The sequence below is a fragment of the Euphorbia lathyris genome, chromosome 1 (genome assembly GCF_963576675.1).
Source record: "Euphorbia lathyris chromosome 1, ddEupLath1.1, whole genome shotgun sequence".
In the NCBI taxonomy this organism is placed as follows: Eukaryota; Viridiplantae; Streptophyta; class Magnoliopsida; order Malpighiales; family Euphorbiaceae; genus Euphorbia; species Euphorbia lathyris.
Window position 1 is genome coordinate 29,632,366 of NC_088910.1, and position 14,627 is coordinate 29,646,992.

Sequence of the window (14,627 nt, forward strand, 5' to 3'; positions counted from 1 at the left end):
TATGATGTATGTATCACATAGTACTAGACCAGATATTGCATTTGCTGTTTGTAAACTTTCTAGATTTACGAGTAATCCGAGTCATGAACATTGGAAAGCAATTGGTAAGGTTTTAGGTTACTTAAAAAGAACCAAAAACCTTGGATTATATTATAATAAATTTCCAGCAGTTCTTGAGGGTTATTCAGATGCTAGTTGGATAAATAGTATCGGTGATAGTAAGTCCACAAGTGATTGGATTTTTATGCTTGGTGGAGGAGCTGTTTCTTGGGCTTCAAAGAAACAAACTTGTATTACTCATTCCACAATGAAGGCTGAATTTTTGGCCTTAGCAGTAGCAGGAAAAGAAGCTGAATGGCTGAGGAATATGCTATTAGATATTAAGTTGTGACCACAACCGATGTCAACCATTTCTTTGAACTGCGATAGTGAAGCTACTTTGTCTAGAGCTTATAACAAGATATATAATGGAAAGTATAGACATATTAGCTTAAGACATTCATATGTACGACAGTTAATATCAGATGGGATTATTACTGTCGTATATGTTATGTCTTGTAATAATTTGGCAGATCCTTTCACAAAAGGACTTCCAAGGGACATAGTATATAAAATGTCTAAAGAGATTGGTTTAAGACCTATATGATTACATCAGCAACAACAGAAACCCAACCTATGTATAGTATTATCACTATGTAAAGGTTCAATGTGGTAAAAACAAGTTGTTGATAACTGATTGATATACTAAGTGTAATAATAAATTAGATAGTATATGATTATTAGGGTGAGTCTTAGACTCTTAATGAAGCTTCATGTGTTATATTTGAACTTCACCTATATGGACATAAGGAGTGGTGCCGCTCCTAATGAAAGTGTGGTCTACTTTTATAATTGTCCATGAAGTCTAGGATGAGCGCATGGCCATAATAGTGCTACCATTTCTATGAACGTACATTTATATAGAAGTTATGTGTGTGATACTTTCGGTATAACAAAAGGGATTATGGCTCAAAAGCAGCAAGCCGCCATTAATTTCGTTTTTCCATGAAGAATTACACTAAGTGGAGGTCCAAATTGCAAGATACCGATATTTATGCATAACTCTAATGAGATTTATTTAAACACCAATACGTAAAGCCTAAGTGAGGGATTGTTGTATATTAGTCTTTAATATTGGTGTTGTGGGAATTCCACATGGAAAGAATAAGAAGAAAATCTGTATTTTATATTGTCTAGAGATATCTGTATTGTCCAGAGACATATGTATTGTCTAGAGACATCTGTATTGTCTAGAGACATCTGTATTTTGGATAAAGATAAAACAATTTTATAACTGTTTGACAACCAACTTTTTGGTTATAAATATCCTCAATCCTTCATACATTTTCACTTACTCTTTTAATTATTTCAAATACGTTCATAGGAAAATTAATGGAATTGCTATCATTAATTTCATATTAGGAAAATCCTAGAGGAAACTTAGTTAGAAACCCAATAGAAATTGATAGTGGGGGCTAATATTTCCTTAAGGAAAGTGATTAATCACGTCCCTATTTTATGTTTGTGATCCCAAATTTCTAACAAGGAGGGGGGGAGTCTCGGTGGAAAATGCTTGGTCCACTTGAGCACTAATACTTCAATGTAGGATTTGAGAGGATATGTATATCATTACCATATATAAAGAGTTACCTGCCACGTTGTTGGAATATAGGATAGGGCAACCTCTTCACTTGAATTCTCTATAGGAAATGGCCAGGGCAAATGACTTCATGCAACCGAACAAAATGATTGTCTACAAAACCCAGTTAGATGCGGTTCTAGGCTACTCTTGCTTTCGTTCTTTGTGGAAGTTCTAAAGGAGTTCAATTTGGCCCCTATACATATCAAGGGTAATAGGTGGCAGGTTATGGTTGACATGTATTCATTATATTGGGAGTCCGATATCTGTTTGACGGGGTTGATGTCCGATATTTTTTACACCATCATGGGTGATAAGTCCAGGCACGTATGTTGGCCGCATTCGAAGTTTTCGATGTTGAAGAGTTTATACACACAACCACTCAATACACATATCACATAGGGGACACATCATCATTGTGGGACCCATTTAATAAACTCCATTTCATTCAAATATTCCCTCTAATGGTTAAACTCTACAATCATTCAATCATATGGAACCGATCAATTTAATAATATATTATATTATTTTTAAATAAAAAGTATGAATAAAAAGTAACAAAATAAAAATGTTGCTAAAAGGCTCCCTTTTGTTAGCCTTTTCAATCACCAATAGCTCAATCATTACCGAGCGGTTGGTGATAGTCTAATAGAATTAGATTCACTCTAATTGAGCGCGTCTAATAAAGGGAATTATTGAGCTTTCCACAAGTCCCATTGATTGGGACAAGGCCAAAGAGAGTTATAGATGGTTGGCCGACTTTATAATCCGTCAAAAAATCTTTGAGAGGAGTTGTTAAGTGGGCTCCATCCTTACATCGGCCATAGCTAGGAGCTATACAACTATGTCCAACAAAGAGGATGAGACCCCTACCCCAACCATCTTTTCATTTTCCTTTTAATAAATTAGCCTTGTAATTTTGAAATAAGTGAACCATGCTATTGTTTCAATTCCCCCACATATGTGAATGGCCATCCACTAATATCCCTCTTAACATTGAAGGATTTGCAATTTTAAAAGGTCATAATGCTCATCAATAAGTAAATTTCGACGATTATTGAGTAATTAAGTTGTTGGTTGAGTTCAAAATCAAGGTTTTAATTTGTTGTTGAATTTGAATTTAGGTGCGACATATTACTCAAGGTGAATTTAGCTCATTCATTTTATAATTAATGTTCAAGGAATAGATATAGTTTTAGGCATGATTTATTGTTAAGGGTTCAAAGCTTTGGAGATCAAATGGGGAAGAATTGATTTGTATTAAACTTTGGTGAATACAAGATTTTACTCTTTGGATTTTCACTCAGATTTCAAACAATTACGTGAATTTCTTTATGATTTCTGTCTCAACAATACAACTCTAAAAAATGGCTCCCTAAACTTTGGCCTCAAAATCCTCCTCCAATTGGCCTCTTCATTTGAGCAAAAGAAAGCTCTTGATTTAAGTAAGGGTAGCTGCTTTGAAATTTGCATATATTGCTTCCCAATGAGCTTTTGGCTCTTTTAATCTTGAGAATAGGTCTTGTTTTTTTTTTCTGTCTTAGAAGTAGGCTTCTCTCTTGGATAGAGAACCATAATGCTGCCAATTCTTGAATTTGTCCTTCAAATTTGAATTTTGGATTTTCTCTTTAGGATTATTTTCAGGATTTGAAGCTTTGAGTTGTTGAGGGATGGATTTAATTTCATGTTCATCTACAAAAAAATCATGAATGTAAATTGATTAGTTTTGTAAAATGCAAATTGTATTTCTTAATAAAAGCATCTTATTTTATTTTTGTTTTATTATTTTTTATAATCTATTTTATGAATATTAATTCATTCATAACTAATTAGTTATAGTCTCCCTAGAGGGACTATCCAGCAATGTTGATAAGTCAGTAGAGCGGGAGCCATATCGAAGATATATACAGTTCGCGATCCGCGAGCACGGGCGCGATAATTATTATTTTTTTCAAATTAAGCTTCTATCAACTAAATTAGACTTAGTTACTATTAATAACTTAGTTATTTATTTTTCATTTTTATTTTTAGTGAATTTCTTTGTTGAATATTCATATGCGGTTTGATTTCTAGAAAAACTTAAGAAAACATTTTTACTGAATTATTGACATTTTACATTGCTCTTTGTTTCTGGGTCTAATACATTACCAGCTCCATGAATTTGTTCAAAATAGTAGATTGACTCCCTAAATTTTGTAATTGTCTAACCGGTTCTTTAAACTTGTTTATTTCGACCAACTCCCTAAACTTATCCATAAAAGTAGATTAACTCCATGAACTTTGCAAGTGTCTCATCAATTACCTAAACTTGCTTATTCTGTAACAACTAAATACAAATTGCTTGTGTATTTGCATGTTTTGGTTCAAGGTTATTTGTTTAGTTGTACAATTTGGTGTCGAATATAAATGGTTTGTAAAATGGATTCATTTTTCCTAACAACGAGTCAAATAGCTTCAATTCTTTTCAAACATCATTTGATATTTTGTTGTATAGTTATAATTTTTAGCTTGGTTATTTAACAAATTTTTATTAACTAAAGACTTTTTGTGAGTATTAAAAGAAATTAAAACTTATGAGTTGGTATCCAATATTTTAGTTTTTAGTCCTGCTCTACACCACTACCCATTAAAGATGCTTTTGAAATGAGACATTTCTTAATTGCAAAAGATAATAATGGTGCCTTTTTAAGCCTTTTTCCTTTTCGTCAATATCCTTTTTATCTAGTTTGATTATTTAGTTGAAATGATGCGTTAATGGCTTCACTAAAAGTAAGAAATTTATAGTTCAATCATTTCTTATGTTGTTCAAATTAACTACTAGGACATTTAATTATCAATTTAAGGTTCGCATTTATTCTGTAATCCCCAAAATCCAACTTTATAAAATCGTGGGTGCACTAATTTAGCATCGAGGGCAAAGATGGTAATTAATTGGTGATTTTCTGACCACATGGCGTTTTCCTGAGCAGGCTAACCATGTGATGTGCCCACCTGAAAGCCACGATTTGGTCGTGACCTGAAGATCGCACGTAACTCGTTCGACGTAATGCCATAGTTAGAATTTTGGAAACTGAACTAAGAAATAAACCCGGCAGAAAATCGTTCCTTCAGTAAGTCTTCAAATAGCAGGAATATGTGGAAGAGGGCGGTTTCACTTTCTTCATTGATTTCCTCTTCTAAATCAACCTCACTTCACCAGGTTCATCTCAATGTTTTTTTCACTCGATGTTCTAATAGCGTATAATAATCAGTTGATTCTGCTATTTTTTCTTTGATGTTGATCGCAGTTAACTTATGGCGCAAAGATCTGGAAATCACTTGCTACTGAGAATTGCACTCCGGTATTCCATTGATAACTTGCTTAATTGCCTTTTTTAATAGATTTCCTTCTGCCATGAGTTAATTCTTCGTAAGATTGCGGATAAGCTGTTTACGTTTATATGCTTTTTATCAATTGGCAATGGCTTTCTTGTCGAAATTGTGATCCGTGTCCAAAATTTCTTGGCCAGTAAAGAAACCTTGTTTGTTAGCGCTAGTAACTTCTTTGCCATTTGATATCTGTTGTTCTAAGTCCACAAACCCTGTATCGATTGTCTGAGCTAATAATATAGAAATGTGATTGGCAGGTGGATTATGGTGAGAGTTTTGATGAAATAAAATGGTAAAATGAAGTGGAGAGTGAATCTTAAATCATGATTTTTGTCCTCTGATGTTTCAATTGTTGGATACTAACTTGAACAAATAAGCTTCATGAGATTTATTTCCACTTACTCATATGCTGGGAATAATATTCTCCTCTCTCTGTTTTTCATTTGCATGCAGGTCAAATACACCACTTCTGTTGAAGAGAAATCCCCATTTATAACTTTTGTTTTAGGTAATAATTTGATATTTTAGCATTGTCTTTTTTATTGAATTTTCATTTTCGTTGCACTGGTAAAGCCTTAGTGGTGTATTACCATAACTGGAACCATTAATGCATTTTAAAAGCCACAAAATGTTGGTTATTGCATGCTATTGAGTTTGAAAAAGACAATTGATGAATAGGTTGGCATATTCTCTGTAAATATTAATGTAAAAATCTGCAAGTTAAGGAACTTATGATTCTGTATTCATGGTTGGGAACTCTCATTTGTCAAACATAATGGCTGCAGCTATCTGTTCATGGTGATGACTGTCCAAAAGAAAGCCAATGGTTATATAATTATGTGTACAGATCTTATTTATTTTTATGTTGATTTGTGACAACAAAATAAGATCTTTTATCTCTTAGGTGGCCCTGGTAGTGGAAAAGGTACCCAATGTCTAAAGATAGCAGAGAATTTTGGATTAACACATCTGAGTGCTGGGGATCTGCTAAGGAGAGAATTACTTTCTGACAGTGAATATGGGTAACACCTCATCGATTTTAGTAATAAATTTTTTTTAAAAATTAAGAATGCCTTTTAGTTCTATGCATGTTATCTGATAATAGAAACATTTCAGTGCCATGATTTTGAAGACAATTCAAGAGGGCAAAATTGTTCCTTCAGAAGTGACAGTCAAACTGATAAAAAAAGAGTTGGAGTCAAGTGATAGTAATAAATTTCTTATTGATGGTTTCCCACGAAGTGATGAAAACCGCATAGCATTTGAAAAAATTGTGAGTTTCTATATCTACATATCATGTTTGTAAATATTCTCACTGTGATGTGTATGCACATGTCAAAGGGATCAGGGTAATCTTCTGTGATACTGGTGTACACCAGTTTCTGTAATCATGTTAAAATTCCATCTGGTACCAATTACTGAAATGATTTGATGGATAAACAAAATAATTGTACAAAATGGATTTTGGATGGGTGGAGGAATTTTAAGCAGTATTTAGTTACTGTTACGAAGCTGTACGTATGTGCATGTGGCTTGTAAAGGTAATAAGCATATTTTCTCAATGCAGGTTGGAGTAGAACCAAACATGGTGCTTTTTTTTGATTGCCCAGAAGAAGAGATGGTAAAAAGAGTGCTAAACCGTAATGAGGTGATTATGCAATCATAAATTCCAATGTAAACAACTAATGCTAAAGCACAAAAAATAATCCAAAGTTTGAAGTTCCATGTTGCAGGGTCGAGTTGATGATAACATAGACACATTCAAGGAACGTCTTAAAGTGTTTTCAGCAGTAAGTCTTCCTGTTATTGGCTACTACTCCAAGAAAGGGAAGCTGCGTAAGGTATGTAAAACCTATATTTAACAAGTCTTAAGAAACTAATATGATGGATTTGTTTTGGGTATATAATTTTTGTTCACTTGTCTGTATGGTGCTATCATGTCTCTGATTGTGTTATTAATGGATCGGTGTGTGTATTATGTATTATATTGGCCATCCAAATCTAGATTGGTAACACATACAGAAAACTGCTATACTTTTTACTAAAAAAAGCAATGCTTGCAGATCAATGCTGTAGGATCCGTGGATGACATTTTTGAACAAGTTCGCACTATTTTTACTACATGTGAGGTATGTTGTCTTATCATTTTTCTGTTTTCTGTGCTTATAAATATTTCCTAACATTTAATCCTCTCGAAAATCCATTTTTCCATGTTTATAATTTAGATATACCTTGATCTTCCAATGCCAGTAGGATGTACATATAGACAATGATATACCACTTCCTATGTCCATGATGAGAATGTTAACTAGTCATATTGATACCTATGTTCTGATTCCGTTTTAGATCTTTTGCAAGTTGCAGCTGTATCAGTAACTGCAACCCCAAGTCCATTTATTGCTCAGCAAAAATTTATTCTTTACTGACATCTGTTCTTCAATAGCATTTCAGAAGGTCAATCACTAAGCTATTATTGTTTTTCTACAGGCATTGAAATGAAAGATCCTTTAGATAAAGGATGAAGTCAGTAAGGTTTGCATGGTATCTAGTCTTGAGTTGCTCAGCAATTTTGGTCAGTATCGCTGCAGATTGTTCGACAAGACAATTCTTTTCAAAATGCGCAAACATTCACGATTGAGAACAGTCGATGATGGTGCCAAGTGCCAACTGTCTTTCTTAAGCCAATATGAAGAAACTTATATTCAATCTTTATTATTTTGATGGTGCATATAGCTCAATGTGCAATGCCACTCGACTGTTATTTGTATTGGGGTAGTTATAAAGAAACAGAAAAAGTTGAAAAACAATACGTGATCTTATGTTTGTGTTTTTTACATTTCTTATAGTTTAAGAGAGTTCAGTATTGCTCTCTGAACCTTCCAGGAAGTAATTGGACAAAATTTGGAAAAGGAGATATTTTCTGTTGCCTTTGATTGGGCAGATTTTATTTTTCAAGTCTTTAGTAATGAAAAATTTGATGCACTCGCAAGAATTCTATAAATGAAACAATTAGATGATGTAAACGCCAAATTTCAACATTCATAGAACTCCAGGAAATTCAGAATCTGTGTATATAGGTTTGAGATATACAATAGGAAATTCACCATTTATATCATTAGATAAATACCCTTCGATTTTTTCTTTATCCTTTTTAGTATCTTGCGAAAAATAAATGGTGACCCTTCTTCATCCACCAAGTTTCCAAGCTCCTTCAATGGTCCTTCATTATGCTGCCAGAAGCAGAAAAGGCAGAAAACAGAGACAAGAAGGAAAATTACTAAAGCAACTCCATCTTCACAGAAATAGGCCTATTCTTTCTTTCCCCAAATCATCTCCTACTCCTCTCCTAATTGACCATAAACACTATACCCGGACCAAACTCGAAGCCTTGGATTTCATCCTTCAGGATATAGAAACCTCCGTTAAAAAACGCTTAAAAATCGATGCCGAGATCTTCTCTTCTCTGTTAGAAACATGTTATACCTTAAATGCTATTGGTCATGGTATCAGGATTCACCGGCTAATACCCCCTTCCTTTTTACGGAGAAACACTGGCATTTCATCTAAATTGCTAAGGTTGTACGCGTCATGTGGGCTTATTGATGAAGCTCAGCAGGTGTTTGATGAAATGACTAAGAGAGATGACTCGGCATTTGCTTGGAACTCGCTTATTTCAGGTTATGCTGAACTGGGTCTTTATGAAGATGCAATCGCGCTTTATTTCCAAATGGAAGAAGAAGGTATCGAACCTGACCAGTTCACATTTCCTCGCGTGTTGAAAGCTTGTGGAGGATTGGGTCTAATTCAAATTGGGGAAGCTGTGCACAGAGATTTAGTTCGTTTGGGTTTCTTCAATGACGGGTTTGTGTTAAATGCACTTGTTGATATGTATGCAAAATGTGGTGACATTGTTAAGGCTCGTAGGATATTTGATAAAATTGTTTCCAAGGACTCAGTTTCATGGAATTCAATGCTCTCTGGTTATATTCGTCATGAGGTCCTTGCAGAGGCATTGCACATCTTCAATGGTATGCTTCAAGATGGAGTCGAATTAGATTCTGTGGCGATTTCTTCAATTCTTGCAAATGTAACTTCTCTGAAATTGGGAATTCAAATTCACGGATTGATTGTCCAAAGAGGAATGCTCTGTGATTTATCCATCGCTAATTCTTTGATTATCATGTACTCAAGTAATGGGGAGTTGAATCAAGCACGTTTAGTGTTTGATCAAATGCCAGAGAGAGATGTTGTGTCATGGAATTCTATAATTTCTGCACACAGAAAGGATTCAAAAGCTTTGGCTTACTTTGAGAGAATGGAGACAGATGGTGTTACACCAGACAGTATCACATTTGTGTCGACATTATCTGCTTGTGCTCATGTGGGTTTGGTGGAGGATGGTAAAAGGTTATTTTCGTGTATGAGAGAAAAGCATAAAATAAAACCTATAATGGAGCATTATGCTTGTATGGTGAATCTTTATGGAAGAGCAGGATTGATCAGAGAGGCTTATGATATGATTATAGAAGAGATGGAATTTGATGCTGGTCAAACTGTGTGGGGAGCATTGTTATATGCTTGTTACCTCCATGGGAATATAGAGGTAGGAGAGATAGCAGCAGAAAATCTATTTGAATTGGAGCCAGATAATGAACATAATTTTGAGCTTTTGATGAAAATTTATGGAGATGCAGGAAGGTTGGAGGATGTTGAGAGGGTGAGAAAGATGATGCTTGACAGGGGACTGTGACTGATAAATGGCGTATCCAAGATTCGTTGACAGTTGTGCTCTCTGGTGATCTATGAGTGTTCAATTGATAAAGTTTTTTGACGATTAGTCGGAGTTGAGCTCCCGTGGCTTCCCTTGGATCTGTCACTATGTGCATAGGTTAACTTTGGTACTCAAGTGGAATCATGGTTGTGTGACTGCTGGGATGCAGAGCAGCATCTTGGTGTGATATTCATGTGAATTTTTGTGTTTAATGTTATAACATATACTAGCTTTTAGTGGGGAACAGATTGCAGTATCCAGAGTTGTATATTCCTGGCGTGCTGAAAGTATTGATTTGGTGAGAAATATTTGTACATGTCCAAGGTGAGAAAATCCTCCTTTGTAGTTATTTCTCAATGCAGTTCTTTCTTGGGGTTAAAGTTTAAATATAAACATTTACATTTCTTTTATGTAAGCTCTTTAGGTAGCTGAGAGGTGCTAGATTGTGAAATGACCTTCAGTTATGAGATGGCATTTTGAATGTCATTCATGTAGACTTGAGACATTCATGTAGACTTGGAGGTTAACAGGAGGTTCTTCGGATGTCCTTTGAGATATGTCATTGACCTGGACAATGACTGGTGCAAATCTATCTGATTGTCTCAAGTTTGCATGAATGAGATTCATATAAAGGTTGATGAATGAATGTCTACGCATAGACCGTGTGTCAAGGTTACAGATAGTAGCCATCATATGATCATTTGAATGTCCCATGACTGTATATCTAGGATTCAGATGATTGACCGTATGTAAAAGTTATAAAACATGTATTTAGAGGAGTTTAGTGTCTACATTACCAAAGAAAGATGATATATGTGTAGGGTTCCTATTGAGACAAATCCTCTATTAGGAAGACGATGCCCTAAAACTTTAAGGGCTCGTTTGGTTCGCGGAATAGAGGGGGAATAGAATAGCCTATTCCTAAAGAATAGCTATTCCCACCTTTGGTTGATTTTTTTATTTATGAAATAGCTATTCCATGGAATCCCTATTCATTGATTTCATGGAATAGCTATTCTTCAATTTAGGTTAGGAATAGCCTATTCCTAATATTATATTTTTGTAATTTACAAAATTATCCTTCATTAAATCCTCAATCTTCTCTCTAACCACTTTCCCAAATCTTATAAATTTTAGTCAATCCATAATTTATATCATATAAAACGTGAAAAATGGAAAAATGACGAAAACGTTAAAAAATGTAAAAATACGAAAAATATGAATCATGAAAAATGTGAAAATGTTACAAACACGAGAATATGCAAAAAAAATAAAAAACGCAAAAAACATGAAAACGTGAACAAATGCGAAAAACACGAAGACGCAAAAAAAAAGCAAACACACGAAAAACACAAAATAGGAATAGCGCGAAAAAGTGACAAAACACGAAATATTAAAAAACGTGAAAAATAAAAATACGAAAATGCGAAAAAATACGAAAAATGCTAAAACACAAAAACGTGACAATATGTGAAAAACATGAAAATGCGAAAAACGCAAACAAAACACGAAAACGTTAAAAACACAAAAATATGAAAAAATACGAAAAACGTGAATAACACGAAAAAGTAACAAAATACGAAAAATACAAAAACGCGAAAAAGGGGGAAAAACCGAAAAACTAAAACGTGAAAAATCGAAAAAATGCAAAATAAAACACAATAACATGACAAAACGTGAAAAATACGAAAACGTGAACAAACGGAAAAAACAAGAAAACTTGGAAAACACGAAAAAACATAAACAAACGTTATAAACGCATTTTTCATATTTTTCGTGTTTTTAACACTTTTTCATGTTTTCGTGTTTTTCGATTTTTTCACGTTTTTCATTTTTTTTTCACATTTTCGTGTTTTCCACTTTTTTCATGTTTTTGTGTTTTTTACGGTTTGCACATTTTTTGTGTTTTTTCATATTTTGCGTGTGTGTGTTTTTTTTTTGTGTTAACACGTTTATATGTTTTCGCGTTTTCACCCTTTTCCACTTTTATCTCATTTTTTTCTTTTGTTTTTGTGTTTTTAATGTTTTTTTGCGCTTTTCCATTTTGTTTTTTTACCTCTCTTTTTTCGTGTTTTTACAATTTTTCCGTTTTCATGTTCTTATTGTTTTTTCGTTTTTAATGTATTTTTCGTGTTTTTTTTCGTCTTTCGTCTTTCCCATTTTTCTATTTTTTATATATTTTTTAAAATAATATATATTAAATATTTGAACAATTTATAGTAAAAAATTAAAATTTTAAAAGAAATAAAAAATTACATTTGAGGATAATATTGTCTTTTTAATAAAAAAATTATCTATTCCATTCTACCTTATTCCACCAACCAAACATAAGAATAGTAATTCCTAAGAATTTCTATTCCATTCTTTGCTATTCTATTCCTTTAGAATAACCATTCTATTCTATTCCATTCCATTTTATTCTGCGAACTAAACGGTATCTAATAGGAACAATTTTGGCATCAGAGTGTATTCAAAACTCTAGTTTTCATTGCTTTTAATATTGTTAAGAGTGATAACAATTTTGGTATCAGGGTGGCTATATCAGACCGTCGACATCTCATTTGTTTTGCAGAAAAGCATTCAGACGGCGGGATGCTTTTATAGACCGGTACATCTTAAAACTATACAAAATATCACAAGAGTCTCGTTTTATGAGTACTGTTATATAGAACTAAAAGTTGTTCCATAATCATTTGTCTGAACCCAAAATTGCTTCAAGTTAGAAGTATAACATTTTATCCTTTCGAAAAAACTACGAGGCAAATTTGAATATGATCCCTTATTATTGTAATAATATTTTGTACTTTGATAATGAACCAAACCTAACCCATGTGAATCTTGATAGCTTTGAAATTCCTGTAGTGATGTGCCAAATAATGAAGATATTATATTAATAGTTGGTTTGAACTTCTGATTGGTAGACACTAGTCTTCAATTTAAAATTATTTGTTGACATATAGAGACTTCTTGTAATTTACTATTTTACCCGATAATTACGGAGTAGTACCTTCATTCTTTCTCCATGAATTTAATTAATACTAATTGATTAAATTAAAGGACTGAAAATAGAAACCTAAGTTGTCCATAACAATAATAAAAACGTTTATGCTTAATTTGGATTTTGGGAGGTATCACTCATGTCGGTAAGTAAACGTTAATTAATCACCAAATCCAAATATACCACAAAGAAAAACGACAAAGATATTATATTTAGTAAGTCGGTGCATTTCATTAATTTTATTTATATTTTTTTATAGTATTATTCCAAAAATTCTCATTAATATTCTATTCTTTTCGAAACTACTTTTTCCCTTTTAATTCTAAACCCGTGATAAAAGATATTTGGTAAAATAGCAAACAGGAATATGTAAATCAAACAGGCTTTAAATATCTAATCTTTCATTTCAACATATTAAATTTATAATTTTTTTTAATTACATTAAGTCCTTAATGATTAGAAAAATCGGTTTTGAACATATAACTAGGTTAACATGATGTTATTTATTTCACATGCATTCAAAATTTGTCAATAGTTCAAAACAATTTTTATATCTACAATGTTGCAATAGATAGACTATAAAAAAACTTTATCGAATTGTAGAACATACAATTTCAAATGCAAATGTGATAGCATGTACATATCACCCTTCAGACTTCTACAGGAAGTCCAAGATCAGAGAATTCTGTTACGTTGAAGGAAAGTAAGTCAAAAGTCCTCCAGATATCCTGAGAACACCTACGGAGGTTTATATAATAATTGACAAGGGGCCACTAGAATGTTCTGAATCCGTACATCAGACATCTAGATGTAAACTAATATAGGACCTAACCGAATGCGTAACGGTCTAGAGCTTGAGATTGGACATAAGTCAATATTGATGACTAAGGGACATTGCTCCCACATGACATATATCTACAAAAGGCTAGTCTCAACATGATTAAAGAAATGTAATACATGTGGAGGCTTCATATTGGGACAAAGCAATCTTCCAATAGAAAAATGACATTTCAAAATCTTAATAGGAACCACAACAACCTATAAACAGAGGTAGAGTTTAAATGAATCTTTCAGGTATGATAAAAAAACCTGGCTCCATTATTTTTCTATTACTCATGAGAGTGATATTGGCTTAAGCATTAAAATGCTTATACCAGATAGTCGTCACGTTCCCCGCTTTGCAGGAAATCACTTGGCCGATAACATTTGAGATCTATCACATTAAAAAGATTACTCAATTTATTATTTGGTGAAATCATGACTTTAACGACTCTAGTTACGAAAAGGGTTGATGGTAATTCCAACAAGGATAAGAAGAATGACCTCACCAAGGACATTACAGATCAGGATGAATCCACCGTCCTTCCTCGGACTAGATTCACATAATCCATTTATAAATTGCTTCAAAGGGTTCAGGTGGACATGGGGCTAGAGGATGCTAACACCTTCTAGACAGTGTTAACCAAAATAGTTTCATGACTTGGAAGGCCATCAGAGATCCCTTCTAGATCTACAGACCTCATGATTAGCGTACAAACTCTGGCCAATGCATGTATAATGAGATTGAGACTACATTTTCGAATTTTATTCCTTAATACAACTAAGGATTGGTGGGTGCTTAAGCCCCTATTTAGTGATACGTCCATCGTTTGGTTAGAAGTAAGAAAATGATTGCTTAAAGACCGAAAACTCTAAAAATGATGATTTGAAACTCGTGATCAACACTATGTCGATATTATTCGTTTTGGTCCAAATCCAACACTTTAGGCGTTGCGGTTTTAAAACGCGTCTACATATATTACACAAATTTA

The 14,627-nt window shown here is 33.4% G+C and overlaps 2 protein-coding genes across 2 annotated transcripts; both read left to right on the forward strand.

Annotated features, from left to right (window-relative positions):
• Positions 1-4,431: 4,431 nt before the first annotated feature.
• On the forward strand, positions 4,432-7,975 carry LOC136226554 (UMP-CMP kinase). Its single transcript, XM_066015113.1, has 10 exons — positions 4,432-4,447; positions 4,648-4,877; positions 4,966-5,019; positions 5,501-5,555; positions 5,952-6,069; positions 6,164-6,320; positions 6,615-6,695; positions 6,781-6,888; positions 7,111-7,176; positions 7,535-7,975. The coding sequence occupies exons 2-10, from the start codon at positions 4,812-4,814 to the stop codon at positions 7,544-7,546; spliced, it is 717 nt and encodes a 238-aa protein (XP_065871185.1). The 5' UTR covers positions 4,432-4,447; positions 4,648-4,811; the 3' UTR covers positions 7,547-7,975.
• A 103-nt stretch (positions 7,976-8,078) lies between these two features.
• LOC136226544 (pentatricopeptide repeat-containing protein At4g25270, chloroplastic) lies at positions 8,079-10,223 on the forward strand. Its single transcript, XM_066015101.1, has one exon. It carries the CDS (start codon positions 8,220-8,222, stop codon positions 9,795-9,797), a length of 1,578 nt encoding a protein of 525 aa, XP_065871173.1. The 5' UTR covers positions 8,079-8,219; the 3' UTR covers positions 9,798-10,223.
• The last annotated feature ends 4,404 nt before the right edge of the window (positions 10,224-14,627 follow it).